We start from the raw sequence: 24,377 nt of genomic DNA on the forward strand, positions 1-24,377 counted from the left end.
AAATGTTCATCAATCTGACTTGAGTGAATAGAGTAGCATTTCACAAAACATGATGAATTGTGAACTTGAAACTAAATTTATGGGAGTTTTGGACGTTACATGTTTCAAAATGTTTTTTTTTTTTTTTTTTTTTTTTTTTTTTTGCACAGTGATGATGCAATAATGTCTTGCAGGTTTTTTTATGCCTCCGCCACGAAGTAGTGCCGGAGGCATTATGTTTTCGGGTTGTCCGTCCGTCCGTCCGTACGTCCGTCCGCATTCGTTTATACGCGATAACTTGAGTGATATTAAGTGGAATTTTACCAAACTTGGTCCAAGTAAAAAGTATGATAGGGTAATTACTTGATTAGATTTAGGGTGAAATCGGCTAAAGGCCAAGGTCAAAGGTCAAGGTCAAATCATGAAATTGTAACTGTTTACGCGATAACTCAAAATTGGATGAAGCAACTTTCACCAAACTTGGCCCAAGGATAAAGTATGATGGGGCAATTAGTTGAGTAATTTTTAAGTGAAATTGGAAAGAGGTCAAAGTTCAAAAGGTCTAGGTAAAATGCTAAAAATGTTGTTATTTTCCCCATATTTATGCAATGCCCAAAGGTATTCTCTTGAAACTTTGTGTAGACATGTACTACTGCGCAATGATTCTCCAGAGAGAGTTTCATGTCATAAAGTAAATGTCAAAAGGTCAAAGGTCAGGTGAAAATGTTACGATTTCACTTTTCTCGCAAATGGCTCAATGTATCTGCATGGAACTTGGTACATATGCATGTATTGACTGGCAGGGATTAGCTAGGGAATTTAGGGGTCATGGTTCAATATTCAGGGTCAAAGGACAAGGTCAACACCTTAAAAATTACACTTTTTCTTTATACCTTGAAAATTATTCAATGCATAAACTTATATTATTCAATGCATAAACTTATACGATCTTCATTTAAATGACCAGATGTTTTATTGAACCACAATGAATTCTAGGTTTTCTCTGTTTATGAAATGCCTACATTTGATTTGAATTGTTAAGCATTGAGTGCGTACGGCATGTCGCTTCTAAACATTGTCTGATTATTTGCCTATGTAATGTGTGTGATGTGTTTTAAACGTTCTTCCGGACGCTACTCCCACCTCCTTTCAAAGCTTTTGAAGTGCAGACAAGGCACCTGTTCATAATAGTATTTATCAGTTTATCTTGATGTCCTTTTTGAAGGTGTCATGTGTCACCAGTCATTCTGATTCTTCCAGCCATTTCGCCATTTTGATTCTCTCGGTTTTTAAATCGGGAGTTTTTGTTGCTGGTTTCTATTTTTTTTTCCTTATTTTTCTGTTGTTGTTGTTGCTATGGGCAACTCTCGCGAACTTCTGTGAACTGAACATGCACGACTCTGGGTACATCGCCAAAATCGTTTATTGAATTACACGTACCCTTATTTTCTCCTTATTTTCAACTCTAAGATACGATCGATGATCGTGATATGCATTTTAAAATCCGATGTTTCACTGAACCACATGAATCCTATGTTCTCTTCTCTGTATATGTAATGTCCACTCTCGATTTGCATTGTTAAGCATTGACCTCGTACAGCGTGTCATTTCTACAACACAGTTCGATTATTTGCCAATGCGTTTAATGTCCTCCTGGACGCTACCCCAATCCCGCTTTCCAAGCGGTTGAAGGGCGGGTCAAAGGCTTCTGTTCATATGTATCTATTTATCTCGGTGCTCTTTGGAAGGTGTCATTATAATTATAACCATGCGTCACTATGTAATTCAGCTGTTTCGTTTCTCTTTTTTTTTTCTTCCTTGGATAGGTCAAGCCCTTGGGGTCACCCCCATGTTTGTTTCTTGTTGTCGTTTTTTGTCAGGGGTATTCTTTGTATAAACATTTTCAAACTGTCATTTTATTATCAATGATTCCATCCTTCAAAACACTTGGCACTCTTTCATTTCAAGCAGTCATTCCCCTCTCCCTTTAGGGTGGTATGATAGTTCGCGGGTCTTTTTTTTTTTCCTACCAACCTAATAACCCACCATGAAATCTCAGCCTCTTTATTTCTTACTGTTCTTTTAATCGGGAATTCATTTGTTTGACGAAAGACAGGCCATGCCTGCCGGAATGCGTTTCTCCTTTTTTATTAAACCCTCTCTCTTTATTGATTGTTACGGGCAGCGTTTGTTAACTACTATGAACAGAACATGCATGTACCTGGTTACATTGCTGAAGTGGTCCTACTATTGAGTTCCAAGTACTTCTATTTTCACTTTATATTTTCAATTCTACGACATGGTTTAAGGCCTCATGTTCTATATTGAACCTCATGAATCCTAGGTAATATTTTCTGTATATGTATTTCTTCTCTTGATTTGCATTATTACTATTGAGCAACATCCACGTGACATCGTGTATGATGTACCATATAATATAGTACCAATGGACTGTTGTTCCAATGAACCTTGTTATCATGAATTTAAAGGTAACGTAATTGCAGGTGGCGAGTTTGTTTTTTTTTTTCTTCTTCTTCTTCTTCCTTTTATGTAACATGGGATATTTTGCTTTGCCAAAAATGTATGATTGGCACGGACAGCCATTCATGCTGTCGATAAATACTGCTTCCACTGAACTCTTACTGATTCTCTTTTTTTCCGTCAAAGTTTCAATTGATGTGTCAATGCAGCACTGCACAAGTATACGCACTGTGCAACACTTTGAATTCTTATGCTAGTGCAACTCACGTCTTTGTACTTCTCCTTTTTCGACAACAGCCGGTCGAGCTCGTTCTTTTACTTCCCTTCTCATCCCTATTCTCCTCTTTCGGAAGCCCACAGAGACACTTGATTTATTCTTGTTATTGTGTTGTGTGTGTTCTATGTCTTTCTCTGACGATGCTTCTGAACGTTCTCACTTACCTTATTCTGCTCTTTCTCGTTTCAAGTTCTTCTCCTCAGCGATATCCTACTTATCGTGATTTTGACGCCATTTATACTTGTAGATTACTCCAGTGTTTTGCCTCTTTCTGGCGACTGGTTATTTTCTTGTATCATCCACTTATTTACGACATCCTAGTTTTGTTGACATCGCAGACTTTTATAATCTCGTCTCGTACCTTTAATCATGGCAAATTTTTTTAATGCTCCATTTTATTCCGTATCGAATGATGACTTTTTTGAATTGTTCAGGAACACTAGGTTAGACTCTGACCCAGTTAGTGGGCTAACCAGTACAGGAACCACTCCTTATGATGATTTTGTTACCGATACCCTGAATACAGGAGCAAATGAATTGCCTCATGATTTTAGTAATGATTTCACTCAAAATATGTTATGCAATTATATTACAGTAAATCAATACAAAGATATGATTCATAACTTCTCTGAGGATACGTTTTCTTTGTTACACTTAGATATTAGGAGTTTAAATAAACATTTTGATGATTTAAAGTACTTATTAGAATCTGATGAAAGTCAGTCGTTATCGGTTATTGGATTAAGTGAAACATGGTTAACTTCCAATGCAGAAAATTCCTTTGCAATTGATGGTTACGATTTATTTGTTAATAATAGGCCTGATAAGAATGGTGGGGGTGTTGCATTGTACATATCATGTTCCTTTGAAACTATTGTCCATCAAGATATTTCTAGAATGGACGATACGGTTGAATCTTTGTTTATAGAAATTCTCATCCCAGGATGTAAAAATCTTATGTTAGGCATTGTATACAGACCTCCTAATTCAAACGCTAATGATTTTTTAACCTATTATTCAGATTTGGCAAATTCACACGTTTTCCGAAATAAGGATTGCTTTTTGCTCGGCGATTTCAATATTGATTTGCTGAAGTCTGAGCATGATAATATCTCTAGTGATTTTCTTCACACACTTCTATCCTCATCCTTTCTTCCGCTCATTTCCAAACCCACACGTATTACAGATCGTTCTGCCACCGTCATTGATAACTTTTTTTTTTTGTAATATTCTACCCCTCCCCGATTCTTTCATAATTCTTTCAGATATGACTGATCATTTTCCAATAATGACTTATTTTACTCTTAAAACATCATCTAATATTAAACCTCCTTCATTTCCTTTGTTTAGTCGTAGAGTTTCACCCGAAAAGTTAGCTAGTTTTGATGTGGCTCTCGAGAATGCTGACTGGTCAGGAGTGTTTGGCAGCGATGATATCAATATATCTTTTCATTATTTTATGGAAATATTCAATCATCATTTAGATGATGTAATTCCAAAACAAAAAAATAGAACAGATTACAAAAAACACCCAGGTTACCTTGGATCTCAAAATCAATCCTTCGTTCAATTAATAGGAAAAATCATTTGTATTATAAATATAAGCTGGAAAAAACCGAGCGATCGAAGAATAAATACACATCACACAAAAATACTTTGACAATGATTTTACGTTCTGAAAAGAAAAGATATTATTTCAAGCAATTCTCGAGATATAGGTTTGATATGAAAAATACTTGGAAAGTTCTAAAACAGGCCATGAATGTTCCGAATAAAAACTCTGACATTGACAAAATGAAAATGAATGATGAATTGATTAATGATTCTCTTCATATTGCAAATATCTTTAATTCATATTTTTCAAAAATAGGTGAAAATTTTGCTCAAACTATTCCTGCAACAGAAACTCATTTTACTGAATTTTTAGGCCAGCGCAACTCTGATTCCATATTTTTGACACCGACTAATAGATTTGAAATTATTGATATAGTTTCCTCTTTTGAGAACAAACGAAGTTCTGGTTATGATGAGATAGATAATTTTATACTTAAGGGTGTTATTTCCTCGATTGCTGATCCACTTGTTCACATGTTTAATTTGTCAATCCTTAACGGTGTGTTTCCCGATAAAATGAAATTGGCTAAAGTAATACCAATATTTAAGAAAGGCGATAAACTTGTCATCAGCAATTATCGCCCAATTTCATTATTGTCCTCACTGTCTAAGGTTTTAGAAAAACTTATTTATAAGAGAATGATCAATTTTTTGAAGGTACATGAAGTTTTTACAAACTCTCAGTTTGGTTTTCGTGAGAAACATAGTACTTCGCATGCTCTTTTATATTTCGTTGATAGAGTAGTTCATGCCATTGATAATCATTCTCATTTAGTTAGTATTTTCTTGGACTTCTCCAAGGCCTTCGACACCATCAATCACGACATTTTACTTTATAAATTATCGCATTATGGAGTACGTGGGAAGGCCTTGGAGTGGTTCAAGAGTTATTTAGTCGATAGAAAACAATTTGTTACAATTAAAAATAATGATTCAGTTATCAGAGAAGTTAAATGTGGCGTCCCACAGGGAAGTCTTTTAGGGCCGTTATTGTTCATTATCTATATAAATGATTTTTGTCGCGTATCTGATGATCTCTCTTTTATTCATTTCGCAGATGATACAAATGTATTTTTCGCCCATAACGATGTCGATTTTCTCGTTCACAAAATCAATATTGAATTGAAAAAAGTGACAAACTGGGTCAGAGCTAATAAGTTATCACTCAATGCTCAAAAAACGAAATATATGATTCTTAGTAGTACTGTTCACAGTTTAAACACAAATATAGATTTAGATGATTCTCATCTACAAAGAGTATCAAATATTAAATTCTTGGGGGTCACTGTAGACGATAAACTTTCCTGGAAATCACATGTTGATAACATTTGTAACATATTATCGCGTAATATATTTGATTTGATTTGATTTGATTTGATTTGATTTATTGGTTTCTGTATCATCATTGTACATATACACATTCATGTACAAACATAAATATGATAATATATATAAGTATTTTCTTGTTCATTGCCTGTGTACAATGTACAGCAAAAGTACAACAAAACATACTACAATGAATAATACAGAGGGGCTACAGCATAAGCGTAGCTTGATTTGCGTGCAGCCCCCGTAGCATAACATAATATTATAATGTACATCGGAAGGAGAATAGGAGGGAGGGATGACTTGCATAGAGATAGGATAGTTGAAAGGAGAAAGGGAAGGGAGAGGTTTGTCTGCTTTCACTAAAGGTTTATACAAAATAAAATCACCTGTATCACTGATTAGCAAGACATAACAAAATATTTCTTCAACGAGGTACAGGTGGACAGTTGATACAGGTCATGGTCGGTTACATAATCATTATTACATAATAGACTAATTGTGTCGATATTTGTACAAAAGAATTTCGTGTATATAACAATGACAATGGAATTACTGATATTCAGATAACAACATCGTTTTTACAGCCTTCCTAAAAGAATACGTGGACTTTAAACTTCGAATTTCAGAAGGAAGAGAATTCCAAACATCGGGTCCGGTGTGTCTGACAGATTTCAGAGCCATCACTGTTTTGGGATTATACAACTTATCAGATTGTCTTGTTGGATAAGATGTATTTCCTTATTTAATTGAAATAATGAGTAAAAAGAAGATGGCAACTGACCATTATGTAAGCGAAACATAAAGAGTGAGTTTTGCAAAAAATTAATGTCATTTACCTTAAGTGTTCTTAATTCTGCGAATAAAGGATCTGAATGGTCTCGATTAAACCTGAGTTGGTGCATATACGTATTGCTTTCTTTTGCAAAAGTAATATACTATCAATGTGGCTTTTTGATGTTGCCCATACAATGTTGCAATAAGAAATGTGCGATAATATCAATGAATTATATAACATAAATAAGATATTCTGAGGGACATAATACTTTAACTTTTGAAGTATACCAACATTACGAGATACTGTATCAGAGATATATTGTACATGAACATTTCATTTCATATTTTCATCTATATATATTCCGAGGAATTTAATACTCTCTTTTTGTTCCAATAATACACCATCCACCATAATATTTAAATGTTGCATTTCAATGTTGTGCTTCTTGTTATAGAAATACATAAAATTTGTCTTTTTCAGATTAAGTGATAATCTATTACTCTTAAACCACATAGATAATTTCGGTAATTCAGTGTTAAGAGTTCTTAGGAGCGAATGAAAATCAGAATTGGAACAAAATACATTGGTGTCATCAGCAAACATAATATATTGCAGTGACTTAGATGAGTTTGAAATATCATTTACATACACTAGAAATAATAACGGTCCCAATATGGATCCTTGTGGGACTCCACATTGTATAGGTAATACTTCAGAGTTAACAGATTCATAGTACACATATTGCTTTCTAACAAGTAATCTTTAAACCATTCAAGTGGAATACCACGAACACCATAGGACTGCAATTTACGTATGAGGATAGTGTGGTCAAGAGTGTCGAATGCCTTGCTTAGGTCCATGAAAACACCGATGACATGTTTTTGTTCAGCTAAGGCAGTCGACACTCTATCGTATAATTGGGCTAGTGCCATATCTGTTGAATGAAATTTCCTGAAGCCATACTGGTCTTGGTTAAATATATCACATTGTGTCAAAAAAATCATACAATCTGTTATATACAAGCCTTTCTATTACCTTAGAAATACTAGGAAGAATAGAAATAGGACGGTAATTTGATACAAAAGAAGAGTCATCTTTTTTATATATTGGAATAACTTTAGCAATTTTACATGCATTCGGAAATATACCAGTTGAGAGTGACAAATTACAAATGTACACTAAGGGTGTCAGTATACTACCAATAATCTGTTTTAAAAAATACGTACTCATTTCATCATGACCAGTTGCATAACTTGATTTTAATGAGTGAACAATGTCAAGAATCTCACCATAGTCTGTTGGTTTAAAAAATAATGAATTATCATTTGACGCACCTAAATACTGCGAAACATCAGTTTGTGTGGGATCTATTTTTGAAGCTTGACTAGGACCTATAGCAACAAAATACTCATTGACACAACATGCTACATCCCTTGGGTTACAGAGTGTTTGACCGTCACGCATAATTTGAAATGTTGACATATTCTTTTGCTTACCAATCACATCATTAATAACTTTCCAAGTGGCTGACATATTTCCAGTAGCATTTTGAAAGGCTTCTGTATAAAACATCCTACGGGAAAGCCTTATAATTTGTGTCAATTTATTTCTATATAATTTATATCGATTAACGTTATCATTATTAGGATACCGTAAACTGCATTTATATAACATATTTCTTTTCTTTATTGATCGGAAAATTCCTTTTGTTGTCCATGGATTTTTAATTTTTCTATTACTTTTCCTTTCAATTGCGGGGATATGTTTGTTAAAGTAAGAAAGAAATATATTCCAAAACGTATCATAAGCAATATTTGGGTCTGCGCGAAGCAATACATCATCCCATGTCTCCGAGATTAAATCGTCGTTGAGTAATGATATATTTTCTGATGTGAATTTGCACTTCTTCTTACTTTCTGTTTGCTTGACATGGGAATGTTGTATCTCGTCACAGTAAAAAATATAGGTAAATGATTAGATATATCACTATACAAAAGACCAGATTTCGAATGATCTGTGTCAATATTAGTAACAATATTATCAATCAATGTTGATGAGTTAACCGTCATTCTCGAGGGCTTATCTATAGTGACATTACAGAAATTTGCTTGCAAAATATTGCAAAACTTATTCTTAGCATTACTTCCTTGATTCAAAAGATCAATATTGAAATCACCCATCAAGTAAACATCTTTGTTTTCTTGATTGATCAGCTCTAATAAAACATCCAAATTTTCCAAAAATAAATTACTGTCTGTATGAGGGGGCCTGTATACAACACAAAGTATTATATTTCTTCTATTACATATATTAATTTCAACACACGTGCAATCAAATTCATTTCCCTTATATATCAAATCAGATCTTACTTTAAACGATAACGAGTGTGATAAGAACAAAGCAACTTCGCCCCCTCGTCCGCATTTTCTATCAGACCGGACAACAGAATATCCATCAATGTTATATAAAGGGGGAGATTTGTCGTTAAGCCATGTTTCTGTGACAACGATAACTGAAAATTTCATATTTATCGCAGACAACAATAATTGCATATTTTCGAAATTTCTTTGAAGACTGCAAGCATTAACATGTAATACACTGAGAAAATGTTCATTGCTAGAAAATTCTGAATTAAACTCGTCAGGTGAATAATACCGACATTGGACATTTTTATGTGTACATAGATTTATTTCATCCATATTTTGAATAGGAACAACATATTGACCACAACATGATCATAAATATTTGCTTACGAATTACTGAAAGCAGACAAGAAGGGAAGGAAGGAATAGGGCAAGTCATACAGAATGTGCGTGTGAAAGTATGTGTGCTGATGGATGAGTGCGAGGTGCGACATGGTATATCATCATGGTACCTCATTAAATTACGAACTACAAAATTAGCGATTGTTTTGCACATCTCAACTGAATTATTTCCAATGAAACATAAGGACGCTCCACAGCGATCAAAAGTACATACTAAAAAAAAGCTCAATTTCAAATCGAGCTCTGTTTGTCGAGAAGACTATAACAAACAAAGTTATGGTGTAGCAAACTTGTCATTATAGCTGACAACTTGCAGCAGCAATGACAGCAAAATATCAAATACTGTTTAACATTATCCAATCTCAACAACATTCATTTAATTTTTAAATTATTCATATCGTTTATATTTATCCAATCTCACCAATAATCTTTTAATTATATAAAAACATTCAAAATATATTTATTTTTATGTAGGTATATGAAATTCATATCAGATACGGAAAAAGAAAAATGTCCGTTCAAAACGGAAAAAGAAGAAAAAATAACAAGCGAGGCATGTTGAGGTCTGGTGTGACATGGAATAAATAGCCCAGCAGTGGAGTTACACTGATATGGATACATGTACAAAAAAGAAAAGGAATTCAAGAGAAGCCAAGCGGGCGTGTATTAAGAGCACGTCCGTCCAATGAGTACACAAATTACAATTACGGTATTATTCCGCCCACCTGACAACGAGAACGGGAAATGCTTGTAGGACAATAACAGGGCAGATACCAAAGTGGCGAAGTTCCAGAGTTCATGAACCTTGTACTATCGGTCCTTTAAATGCTCATAAGAAATGGGGAAAAAACCCGAAAACAAAAGCAAAACTGAATTTCATTGTGATACAGGTTAACTAGGTGACAAACACTTCTTACATGAGTGTGCATAGTCCATTCTAAGGGTAATGAACAATGTAAAAGGGCTTAGGCTGATATGAATACATGTACAAACAAATGGAATTCAGGGAAGCCAAGCGGGCGTGTATGGAGAGCTTATACACATACACATTGGGTACACAAATTACATTTGAGGGATTGTTCCGGTCACCTGAAAAAATGGTGTTGCATAACCTATGTACTAACATTTGCTGTAATTAGACTTGTTGTATGAAAGTATAGGAGTGCTGAATATAAGAACGGCTGACGTGAAGGCAACGGAATTCAGGTACGAGAAGTCAATGTAAATTAAATGCTTTAGAAAGTACATCTGATGGATACGCAGAAGACATACTGTATGCATTATACGTGGCTTTCAGAGCAAAAGAGAAAGAAAACGAAACAAAGGTGGAAATGGCGCCATATGACTTCAGGCATGTCATCAAAACAGAAATTTCTTTTCAGAAACCTTAGTACCTAAATCAGTGAAGTTATTTGAATTGATCTGATTCAAGTAAAAAAAAAAATCAAATTCTCATGAGTTTATGCCAACCTTTTCAAAAAGAACAATTTTGGGAAACGTATTGGCGTAGGCCTTATAAAAAATGGCAATTCATCAGAAATTATAAAATTCAGCTTACAAATGTCATACTATCATGTTCTTTGATTAAAAATAAATCTACAAAACTTCTTACGTTAAACATTACATAATTATGATTTGACATTATCTATACAGGACATTTCATTTCAATGCGATCAATACTGCAGTGTTTCTCCGGTAGGGCATTATTATAAAAAAAATCCACAACAATATTATAATTTGAAATCATCATATAAATGGGTTATTATGCAAAACATGACTGTAAACCTACTACAAATAGAAAATACTTTGGTAGACAATGCTTGGGGTCACATTGGATGTGAATGATAATGACGGGCATTATATGCATTATGGAAAAAGAAAAGTACATTGGATCATCAAACATCCTGACTGAAACTTCAGTTAGATAATCAATTGAAATTGTAGGGGTTACCACCAAGTTGTCGCCATTTGCCGGCGTAGAATCTCAGCTTGGTTCCTGCCTTGTAGAGCTCCTGAACCTGTTTCACCCATTTCTGTTTCTCTTGCAGGTCAAGTGGCGTCAGGTCATCAGTAATGAAATACTGCTCATTCTTCAGGACATCTCTTGTGCGACGCATCACTTCGACTTTATCGCGATATGATAACAGTTTCACCAGAACATGTCGAGGTTTCCCTTCGTTTCTTTTCCCATCTCTGTGCGCGCGTTCCACCTTGCTGTTGATCTGAAACTTGTCTCGTAGGATGTTTTCCGCTGTCTTGATGCAGTCATCGTGATCACCTTCCTGCGGCTCAGGGATTCCAACTAATCTCACATTATTTCTCCTCAGGAACCTTTCATTTCTATTTGCAGCGATAGCATGCCTCTCCACTAGACTTCAGCCGATCCATCTCAGCCTGCATGTCGTTAATTTTCCTTTCCATGCCATCCTGCTTAGATTGTAGATCGTCGATTCGCTTTCTCTCATATTCCAGGGAGGCTCCAAGGTGAGTTTCAAGGTCGTTCAGCTTACTTATGAAGTTGTCGACAGCCTTGCGGATCATATTCTCAAATCTGTCCGTTGCTTGCTTGAAGTAACTCTCCAAGCTTGGAGGCAAAAGAGGAACCCCTTCCGGGACAGCTCTAGCCTTTAAACAAGGCGACTCGCTCTGCGTGCCCCCATATAGCGCGTTTACCCCACAAACCTGTTGGCCGGCGAGTGGAGCGAGCCGCCTTTATCCACTCGTTCAGGGATGTGTACATTTGTCGTTGTTGTTGCTTTATATTCTTTGACAAATTTGCGTACAAATTTGACGCAGAAAATACACACGGCACCAAGGCAAGCCTCGTTAATATTAAGTAGAATAAGAAAAATATTAACGAGGCTTGCCTTGGTGCCGTGTGTATTTTCTGCGTCAAATTTGTACGCAAATTTGTCAAAGAATATAAAGCAACAACAACGACAAAAGTACACATCCCTGAACGAGTGGATAAAGGCGGCTCGCTCCACTCGCCAGCCAACAGGTTTGTGGGGTAAACGCGCTATATGGGGGCACGCAGAGCGAGTCGCCTTGTTTAAAGGCTAGGACAGCTCCGGCTGCAACCGAGTCAGCTGCACTGGGCGCAGAGGCGGAAATTTCAGTGTCAGTATCAGGTTCCTCGATAACATTGTCGACATTCTCCGGCTGCATGGATGGAGCCGGGGTGGCGGTATTTGTTGTCGCCTCCTGGTTCAAATTTGGCGCGCTTCTCTGTGTAGTGTGGCTCATTGGGCTACGTGTACTAGTAGTTATAGTAGTGGGCTTACCCGGCTTTGCCTGGCCTTGGTTTTCCTCGGTCTTAGCTTTGCTTGCTGATCCATAATTACTTGCAATTTCGGTTGGGGCGTTTTTTATATCAATCAATCCTGGAATGTTGACTGGTAGAATGAAAGAGTCGATAAACAAATTGAGAAATATTCCGTGTCCTTATGGTATATAGTTTTTTTTCACAGAGTTTTCTGGAGACGTGCAAATTAGCGTGTTCACTCGAAGGGCGCCATCTATCTATCTATCTATCTATCTATCTATCTATCTATCTATCTAATATAGGTGTTATAAATAGAATGAAATTTCATATTCCACAAAAAATATTACTTATGTTATATTCGTCGTTAATATTGCCTCATTTGAATTATGGAGTTTTAGTTTGGGGCAATACGCATCAGAATTTACTTGAAAGAGTGTCCCTCTTGCAAAAGAAAGCCCTCCGCATTATCTGCCATTCCCCTGTACGTTCTCATACAAACACGTTGTTTGCCTCTAACAAGCTCTGAAAAATTAAAGATCTGTTTTTGTATAATTTAGGCCAATTTATGTACAATTATTGCAACAATTTGCTTCCATCTATTTTTGATTCTATGTTCCTCAAAAACCAATCATTTCATGAATATCCCACTAGGCGTTCCAATGAATTTCATTTACCCCTTTTACGCACGATCCTTGCTAAAAATACACTTATTTACAAAGGCCCAAATTATTGGAATTCTTTGAATCATGATATAAAAAACGCCCCATCCATATATTCTTTCAAGAGGAGACTGAAGTCCTTTCTATTGCAATCGTATGACTCTACAGTACTGAACTAGCCATTTGGCCTTCTTTCTCACATACTGATTTATTCACCTTTTCTCCTCTTTGAAGAATAACTTGTATTCTTTTGGATGTCTGCTGCCATCTACGCTATCGCCAAAAGCGTCAAAGACTTGAATTTCTGTCTTGCTCCTGTTCATGGTCCCTTCATTTCCTTGCTTTTCTCCTTTCAGGCGTTACAATATCACTTTTTTTTTTCTCCACAACTATCATCTGTTTCTCTTGACACATTCTACAAGCTCTGTCTTTTTAGTGGGTCTCTCCATTTTTCACACTTTAAGCAAAGTTATACATGTACTTCATTTCGATCACTTCTGTTTCTTTTTTACAACAATGTATAATTACTATAAGGTCCTCAATTGTTGTACGTTCTTTTCAATACACAATGTTCTGTTTACCTTATTCTCTGTTGTCAAAAGAAGTGTAACTTATGTTTTGTCGGAAAATGAAATAAACTTTGAATTGAAAAAAAAAAAAATTAGGGTTGGTTAAAAGTCAAGTAAAATCCTCAATTCCCCAAATACTTGTACATGTACCTGTGCTCTTAGACAATTAAAGCAAACCTAGTTCAAGGAAAGTGAGCATTCAAGACATTTCTGACAAACCTGTCATTTCAATGTTTTGCCAGTTATGTGAAACTGTCATCACACATTGTGAAGACATTTTACTATACACCTATTGGGCGAATCATGCATTATGGCGGAGGCATACCAGTCGCCATAGCGACACTTCTAGTTTTTATGCCTCCGCCACGAAGTGGTGCCGGAGGCATTATGTTTTCGGGTTGTCCGTCCGTCCGTCCGTCCGTCCGTCCGTCCTTCCGTCCGTCCGTCCGTCCTTCCGTCCGTCCGTCCGTCCGTCCGTCCGTCCGTCCGTCCTTCCGTCCGTCCGTAATGAATTTTGTGGACAAGGTAACTATCAAAACCTGTTGAGGTATCCTAATGAAACTTGGCATGTATGTGTATTAGGGGGTGAAGTTGTGCCTATCAACTTTTGGGTGCACATGCTCAAGGTCAAAGGTCAAAAGGTCAAGGTCAAATACATAAAATTTTACTATGTCCACCATATCTATTGAATGCCTGAAGATATTTTCTTGAAACTTAGTGTATACATGTATTGCCCAATTAAGATTCTCTGGTGAAAGTTTGGGTCATGAGGTCAAAGGTCAAAGGTCAAAAGGTCAAGTAAAAATATTAAAACTTCTTTTTTTTCTCCATACCTTGGAAAATTGTTCAAGGTATCTTCATGGAACATAGCATATACATACTGACTGGAAGTGATTATCTAGAGAATGTAGGGTTCATGGGGTCAAAGGTCAGGGGTCAAAGGTCAAGTGCAACACTTCAAAATTTTACTATTTCCCTCCTATCATGCAATGCCAGCAGGGTTATTTTTTTTTTTACACTTGGTGTATGCATACATGTGTAACCTAATAGAAATTCTCTGGAAAGTTTTTTTTTCTTCTTCTTTTTTTGCCTCAAAGGTCAAAAGGTCAAAGATCAAGTGAAAGTGCTGAACTAACTTTTTCCTCCATATCTCGGAAGTGGCTCAAGTTATCTTGAAACATAGTGCATATTATGCATGTTCTACCTGAAAGTGATTATCTTATGAATTTTAGGGTCAAGGGCCAGATGAAAATGGTAACAATTTACTATTCAATTCAGAAATTGCACTTTTTCTCCACACCTGTACCTTGAAAATTACTCAATGCCTAAATGTATGAATGGGTCAGAGTCAAGTTAAAGTCCTTAAATCCCTAGATACATGCTCTCCTATTCATCCAATTAAACCTATGTCAAGGAAGGTGAACATTCAACACATTTGTGACAAACTTGTCATTTCAATATTTTGCCAATTTTGTGAAAATGTAATCACACATTGTCCACATGTACTATCTAGACCTATTGGGAAAATCATGCATTGTGGCGGAGGCATACCAGTCGCCAAAGCGACATTTCTAGTTTTTTTCTGATAAATGAGGCAATGATGTCCGTCCCGCAGTAGTTGGCTCCCAAAGTTACATCAGCTTGCTCACCTAGAGTGCGTTTTAGTAAATTGACTGTGAATGAAAACACTTTTAAATGTTCTAAGAAATAATATCCTTTCCATCAAATCGTTCTAGAAATAGTTGTCGCGATGTATTGATATTAGTTTTTTGAAGGAGTTTTAATCGTTAAATTAAATAGGATTTGTTTATAAAAACCTAAACCAATTTGAGATACCCTATTCCGCTACGATCCTCAAAAGTCGTCAAAGCACGGCATATCGTGACTTGATCGCTTCAAATCTTCTCCATCGTATCTTGAGCGTTTCAGAAGCGTGGAGGGTCGCCACCATCGCCATCGTCGCTAACAAGCTTTAGACATGTCCAAAACTTTCGTAGCAGGGACGTGGTGGTTCTGGAGCGTATCACAATCGGCTCACGAGCGTATCAAAAGCGGCATGTTCGTAGCTCTAACGTGGTAACAACGCGAAAAGCGTAACTGACGCGCATTAAAAGCGGCCCGGATCGCCAATGAAAATTTCCACTTTTACTGCATTACATAACAGGAACCGACCATAAACAAAGTAAACAAAGTAATTGCTGCACCAGACCATCGCAGGGAGGAAGAAATGGAGAAAAGCGTATAAAATTCATTTTTCCACGTATACACGCAGAAAGGAAGCTTCTTTATCCATTAGATCGTTAGTTTTTTCGATTGCCAGTCAATACAAGAGGTTTAAGTTGCAATCATTGCAAATACCTTCATAAAATGGGATCATTGTCCAATATGATTTGTAGTCTGCTTGTATACCTGTTTTGTAGTATATGGTGTATTATGGTGTATTATATTTTACCCTTTTAACTGGATGGATGACTTGACTAACAGTGCAATTTCACACCAGGTTCTAACTGGTGCTGTTCTAGAATACGAACATGTAGGAGAAAAACCATCTGCACATCCATGTTGGTTTGACACTGACACCTGACTGAAGAAATTCAATCATATAACACACTTTATACCCCGATGGCTTGAGATCGTAGCATGAGCCCGGCACTCAGTGGCGTATCTGGGGGGGGGGGGGGGCACGTGTGTTACGGTCTTAAAGTGTAACTCGGTCTTAAAGTGTAACTCCATGCCTAGGCTTCTGAAAATGTGTCTCGCGTATATCGAGCCTCACCTGTGGTTTTGGATACGTTTATGAGCTAGTTCTTTCTGTCGTCTGCTCACTCACCACTCACTTTTATTTTATCTGCCATGGTTTTAAAATACAACAAGTAACATTCATTCTGCATGCTTATATTTCAACATGTCATAAATGAATATCATTGTTTCCCTAAACTCTTGTCATTATGTATGAAGTGTGCTTATTTTTTCAAAGAGGCATTATAAGAAAAGAGGTGAATGACAGATGGGGAGATGAGGGAACAAATGGGGATGGAATGACAGGTACATGTATGTGTTTAAAACATCACAGCTCCATCACACTGGAAACCTTCATTTAAGAAGTGAAAATTGTCATCTTTTCATAATTTGGTTTTGTATCTAATGTATATGTATACCTTGATGTATGTGAGTGTTAATGTATTGTTGATGCGTGATGTGCGAGTGTCTTGTATGACTTTAAGCAGCAATATGATCATGATGATACTCGTACTTGTGCAAACTTCTTCAATAGTTTTCGATATACCAATTTTTCCTTCTCACAGTGAGTTGTAAAATGTTTCTACTTTTAATAATCGCAATAAGCATGATCATTTCTGCATGCAGGATATTTTATGGGTGCATGTTTTCGAGAACAATCATGCGCAATAAACCACACATTACATGGAGCAGACATAATACCTATTACCTTCAATAATTATACACGTCATGAATGCGAAGCTGCAGATGCTGTCAGGGTCCTATATGAGCAATTCTTTTCATTTGATTTATTGCTGTTTCTGTATTAGACAAATAATCAAATCACTTTCGAAAGCATACTTATTGATTCATCATTAATTATGGCTAACTTTGCACATGAAAGATAAGGAAATCATCATGAAAGAAAGCAGAGATAAAATAAAAGGAAAAGTGGAAGCATGAGGAATGAAGTTTGCATTTCCTGATAAAATTGTGAATTTTATCTAATACATAGCATTGCATCAGCTCTGTTACTTATGGTTCTGAAGAAGATTTGCATGTATTTTCTTCAAACAGTCCCTTATGTTGAGACCTTTGGACTCGGTGCCCCTTCAAACAAAGTGGGATTCCATTACCAAAGGGATGCTACACCTTTGGTGGAAATGGACATGTTATTGTCATAGTTATATTTTTGAAGAAGATGCCGAAAATGTGCAAATTCCGCCTCCCCCTACCACGACACGCCTGGATACCGCCATAATCTAACACGAAACTTCCAACTTAAAGGACAAGTCCACCTTCATATACATAAGAATTGAGAAAATGCAGCAATATTAGTAGAACACATCAGTGAGAGTTTGAGGAAAATCGGACAATCCTTTCAAAAGTTATGAATATTTTAAGTATCTGCGCAGTCACTGTTGGATAAGAAGACTACTACAGTGTATGATGTCACATGCGTACAACTATATAATGAAAATAAGAAGAGAATTTCACAAAACTTTACTTTTTGAATAAAGTGCACATTTCTTCGACTTGCTACTGACGTATGTTAAGGGTAATATTATTCTCCCTGCCTTCTGAAAGAGAGAAGTCGAGTGTTCTTTTGTTATGCGAGAAAAATAGAAATATGTTGAATTTTCTTTATTCTTTCTTTATATCGTTGTACTCATGTGACATCACAAGCTATAGTAGTCTTTTCATCCAGCCGTGACTGAGCAGAAACTTCAAAAATTCTTAACTTTTGAACGGATTGTCCAATTTTGCTCAAACTCTCACTGATGTGTTCTGCTAATATTGTTGCATTCACTCAACCCACATGTCTATAAGGTGAACTTGTCCTTTAACTATGTCTTCATATCAGCATTTGGCTAGTTCTATTATTTTTGGTTCTATATAATGAAGAAGGTATAGAAAAGAAAATCCATAATTTCTAATAATAATTCAATATATTTTGGTAATAGAATTAATGTACACATTTATTTGTTTCTCCTTTAAATCATGTAGATTGTAATCTGATATATTTATTCATACATTTCGCTGAAAATAATTTTGATTTATATGATATGAAAAGTTGAAGGAAATAAATCTTACAAAGAAAGTAAGAAATACAATATGAAAAATCGTAATTTTTCTCTTTATTGGTGATTTTTCTCTTGTTCTTCATCTTGTTTTTTTTTTATGTATTGAACCTATAACTCATGTATGTCTGCATCCCCTTCCTATCCGAAGTAGGCATCTTGTCGTAGTATTGTCCGTGCTCGTGTGTCTGTGGTGTGCTGCGTTGTGTAGTACGTGTACTAGTAATTGTTTTCATTCCTCAGTTCTTTGTGCAAAAAAGCAATTTTGAATGTTGTTTTTTTTCTCTTCCTCTCTCCAGTTGCCCTTCAGTCTATTTTCTTTAGAAATGTTACACTCTGAGGAGTACACATCAAGCTATTGCATAAACCCTATACGTTCTTCGATACATATAATTGTTAAGTAAGTTCCTTTTCCTTTATGCAGTTATTATTCGTTAAAGATTTCATTTATATCACGTTGAAGAACAAATGAATTAAATTGAATTGAACTGAAATGAACGCGCCTGATGATGACAAATGTATTACCTGATTGCGGGCACAAACCCTTGTAGGTCGTAAAGGAGTCTGCGGCAAGACTATAAAAGCACCAATGGCATTGAGCCTCTCTCCCATGGGAGATGGGCACGACGAAATGTGTGCTCGACCGCATCCCTTTGACCATGGAGCTACTAATAGCTCCATGCTCTGACACATTTTCAGAAGCCTAGGCATCGAGTTACACTTTAAGACCGTAACACACGTGCCCCGGGCGCCACTCCTTAGGGGCGCCAAAAAAGAAAAAAACGGAAAAAAAAACGGAAAAAAAAACGGAAAAAAAAACAAAAAAAAAAAAACGAAGAGGGAAAAAAAAGGGGGGGGGGTCGCCAACGGTTTCGAACATGGGGGGGGGGGGGGGCGCAAAAAAATCAAATCAAACAAGATAAGAACAAAACGTAATGACGACGCGGAAATATACAAATTTCGGCTCACTCGCTCGTGCTAATTTAGAGTATTTTTTCAAGTTCTCAGTTTGTTGGTATAAATCGTTATCTATAAGGCCGTCACTACATCTCGATTAGAATTGTAAGATTTAATAAGCAAAAAATGACAAAAATTCCATGTTTTGTAAGCTGAAATACACAAATTTTCGGCTCGCTCGCTGCGGTCGCTTGCCAAAATTTATCTTAAAAAAAAGAAAAAGATAAGAACAAAATGTGATGATGACGCGAAAATATAAAAATGTTGGTTCACTCGCTCGTACTGATTTTTCAGATTTACAGTATTTTTTTCCAAGTCCTCAGTTTGTTGGTATAAATCGTTATTAGGGCAGTCACTATATATCTTAATTAGAAATGTAAGATTTAATAAGCAAAAATGACAATAACTCCATGTTTTGTAAGCTTAAATACAAAACATTACAAAAAGTCTACACGCGAACGGTGACAAACAGATAATGAGCTATGACGTAGATCCGTCATTTGCATACCACCAGTCTATCACAGTGCATTGAGCATTAAAGAATAATACATATTTATGATGCAATCACGCGCCGCAAATGCGATGTTGAGCAAAATAGTATTAATGAAATCTAAATAGTAATAAAGACGCGCGCACCTAATGTCACGTCACGAATTTGCATACGCGCTAAGTCACGATCACGCGTTGACCCGATGCGACCTCGTAAGGCCAATGACATTTAGCCAATCAGCGTAGCGTATTAAGTGAGAAGCACGCAATTGCTTTAGTGTATGAACATATTGGTGGGTTATTCACTCGGGGCTATAACTGACATGGTTTATGAATATTGAAAAGGTACCGATGGCGAAGTTTCACGAAATTCCTCCAAACTCAGTATGAATACACGTGAGTATTTGCTGCAATTTACTAGGCAGGTGCATTGTACAAATACAAAAGGTATGGCAGTAAAATAACCCTCCCAAAATGGTCTTCAGGCTCACAGTTGGCACACCGCGCCGTCAATGTAAAATTGCGTGTTGTCGTAGAGCTGATTGCATTTGAGTGAGAAATGACACCTAATTTTCAACTCGAAAGGTACCGATGTAAAATTTTCACAAAACTCTACAAATGAGGTATGTAGAGCAAGCTTGAAATCTAGATTTTCATAAAAACCAGGTGGATTTAAGCAAAAAAACATATTCTGGGAAGTATGAGTTCGTAAAGTCGAGAGTCCGTGTAAATGTCCTATACCTGATTGTGCGTTGTGCGCGGTGCATTTAAAAACGCTCGTTACCTTCTATGGAGGATGTCACCGCACTTTTTGTAATGATTTTTCGGCTCGCTCGCTGCGCTCGCTCGCCAAAATTGATCAAAATTTGTTAATTCTTTACCACCCTCAAAAGACCACTTTTAAGTGCTTGAAAAAGTATATCATGTTTACTTTTTTTAAAGTCCCGGAATACAATCGCTTTGACCGCCGAAGCAGCGCGTCTCGTCGGCCTGGAAAAGCGACAATAACGTGGCAGAGTCGTACTATTATCGTGGCACTCTCGTCTTCACCATAGGTTGAGACCGTATGTCGTGCAATCGCCTAGCACCCAAAAATGGAGATGGAGGGTGATTGTGCTACGATTTGTACATTTTCACAGATCGCCAAAGTGGGGTATGAGCTGACAACATTTTATGGCCACGTGTGATTTGCAAATGTGTTTTTGACTTTGGATATTTTATAGAAAATAAAGAATGCGTTCGACATTTCAGGACATTGAAGTCATTACAAAGATGAGTGATTTTGATCAGATTTCACTAACCTGTCTAATTTACATTCTGTTCATGTATAAGTGAACTGGAGCATTATCAAAAAGGTATTACATCAGTGGTTCTCTTTCTTTTTCCCAGGATGCATTTCGTGAGGTCATTGGATATTCTATCATTTGATTATTTTTTTTTATTTACAAGTACAATTTCTAGCAATGTCTTTTTCCTATGTTTACATCTAATTATTGCCTTGTATTTATGTGTATTTATGTGCAATGTTTCATTCAGTCTTTTCTGTCTCATGATTTATTGCAGAGGAAATACAGCAACAGGATTTAGGAGGGTTCGGTCCTGGTGAAATTCAACGCCATGTCAAAACAATTGATGATATGTTTGAGAAACTTTTGAGAAAAGGAATATTCAAGGTAAAGTTAAGACTGCTGATTTTATCTTAACTGCAAAATAAGTTTTGTGTGCTATCAATTGATTCTTTGTGTGTGTGTGTGTGTGTGTGTGTCCACATACAGTACAATGACCATGAAGTAGGGTAAATCCACCATAATACATCTCCTGTACTTCTGGATGGAGTTTCTATTGATTCCAATAGGAAACCAGTAAGATCCAACAAACCCAATATAAACGCATGGAAACCAATTAGGATATCTACATATGGGAGTTTCGACGTGGGAGGGGTGGCAATGAATATCAAATTACAGAATTAATGGAAGTTCAATTTCCTGACCATACATCCATGTGGTAAGTCTGCTTATTATGTCATGTGTTATTGGGACTTAGTCTTAAAAATATCCTCTCTCTTTTTTTTCTGTTTTTTTTTTTTTGCAGATGGTTTAAGAAGGGGTATTGTAGAGTTTCAGTTGTGTGTGTGTGTGTGTGTCTGATAATGATGAACTACTTATTCAAAGCTTATTAGATGAAAAATGGATGTGAAATGGCAGAGATGTCCATAAACGTGTTTTAGTGGTCGTAGTAAAAGGTGGGCTCACTTTTTATTAGGACCACAGCCAAAACTATACCATCGATGCTTGTGGTCAGTCCATGGGCCACTTTAGCCTGTAATCTAGGCGGAGGATGCAGCTATTGTCTTTGCTGCTACGCTAAATGTCTTATGCGGCAAGACTACGAGCAGTGGAATCAGCACTGTTCGTAATCTCGCCGCATTAGACATATCACTTTGCACAGATAATAGGGTAGGCTATTGTCACTAGTTAACTTCTACTGCTTTCAGTAACTCATGCATTTTTGGCCCGCTCCTGGTCCGAGCTAAATTAGCCGGCGCCAAGCATAAGTTAAAAATTGCGTTCAGTAATAGCAGAGCCGCGCTACTTTTACGATGACCCCTTCATAAACGGTCAAGTAAGGGATAACTGCCATGGTAACTGAACACCTCATGGACGGAGCGGAAGTGCATGGGTTTCGCGCGATATTTGATGTGCGTGCCGCGCGCTTATGAGCTGAGCAGCGTAAGCTGTGACCTTTGACCGTGAAAGGAATTTTGGCACGCGCCTGGCGCTGCTATCGTTCATAAACTCTTCGATCGGCGCCAGGTGGTATAGCTGCAGCAGCGCCAAATTAGTCCGCACCCATTCATAAACTCAAAATTTTCGACTTGGTCCGCTCCTGGTCCACTCCTGGTCCGAGCATTATGAAATAATTCATGTTTTAGGGCTTTCATGGAAATGCCTAATCAATAAGGAAAAAGGATAACCTAAAAATATGTAATACAACTGTAATACATTTATATTTTGGTTTCGCATGTACAGTCTTATATTAACTGCTAGAAAAAAATGGGAGTTGTCTTTTTTAATGATCTGGTCTAGGGCATTACCCAATTGTTTGTTGGTTAGGCCTACACACTTCTACTGTCAGGGTAAACAGACGCGTTTACTTTTAGAACGCCTCTTAAACACGTTCTACACACCGCACATGTTTAATTAACATAAATACTGTGATACTCGGACTTAACAAGTCAGCAGCGCATGTCGTGACGGCCGCGGCCACGACGCACGCAGTGGTGTCCTGTGCGTGTGCTTCTGATCTAGCGCTCACTTATGGGCGGCCAAAAGGGCCAAAATTAACATTACATTACACGGACAAAGGACGATGAATCAAAAGGACAAAAGATGTAAAGATTAACATTATATCAAAAGATAGCTACAGTGTACGAGTATGACAGGCCTGGCCACTGGCTGGCTCGGGTACAGCCGCCTACTGTACTAGTATCCGTGGTCGGAGCGGCGCTAGGTAAGGTACACATACGCGCTCGCTAGGCGCTGTGCAAAATATGCCCCACGCCGGAAGTGCCCCAGTCCCGGAAGTGTACTAAATCTTGACGAGAAAGCCACATCCGGGTACTTTTTACGTCATTGGCGATAGCGAGATCAACCACATGCACCTATGAAGCTGGATGATAAAGACACACTCGTATAGCTGTACGGTCTGGGCCAGGGAATGGATTTAGTGCCCTACGCGCGGCGAGAAAGGAGTGCCAACAAATTGACATGATGGCTGATGCATTGCCTTTAATAGGACTAACTGTTTTAGTTAGGTAGGCCGATAAAACTGCAGCCAATTCGAATAAGATTAAAGACTATCGCACACCTGGTATAAATTATTGTCTAAGTAGGCCTATAGGCCTAACTTATTACCTAAAACCAACGACGGTAAGCCCGGGTTTATAGGCCTATGATAGGTTGTGTCAGTTGTCAGCTATCCCCGATTGAACAGTACAGCTATAGACATCTAGATCTAATCTCACGAACAGCTCTGTAATTGAAAATAGGCCCATAGACTAAGCACTGCACTGCATTCACGGATAAGTTAAAAGGCCCAGTGGTAGGACTATACACTAGTACTAGGTTCCACTTGAACCAAGTTCCATATACGCACGTCGCGTACAAATTATAATTATGTACCGCATGTGAAGTTCTGCACACTGACAGTCGCTGTCTGTATGGCACTGCGGCGGGGCTGTGGCGCAATTATGATCATTCAAAAATTCGTTTAAATTTTCACATCATCTGTGTCCGTGGGGTCCAACAGGCTACATTGTTTCTGATCACATACTTTAAAAGACTGCATGGATCTCATAAAAATCATGCTACTTACCCTGGAAAGGTGGAATCAAGTGCTCAAATCCCAACTTTTAAAGCT

General features: G+C 37.1%; 1 protein-coding gene across 1 annotated transcript in view; it reads left to right on the forward strand.

Annotated features, from left to right (window-relative positions):
• LOC140239634 (caspase-3-like) overlaps window positions 1-24,377 on the forward strand; it is an 82,233-nt gene that overhangs the window by 28,468 nt on the left and 29,388 nt on the right. The window contains exon 3 of the mRNA XM_072319464.1: window positions 21,522-21,631. Within this exon, the coding sequence (XP_072175565.1) occupies window positions 21,522-21,631 (110 nt within the window). The remainder of the gene's footprint in view (window positions 1-21,521; window positions 21,632-24,377) is intronic.

This window comes from Diadema setosum, chromosome 16 (assembly GCF_964275005.1).
Source record: "Diadema setosum chromosome 16, eeDiaSeto1, whole genome shotgun sequence".
NCBI lineage: Eukaryota > Metazoa > Echinodermata > Echinoidea > Diadematoida > Diadematidae > Diadema > Diadema setosum.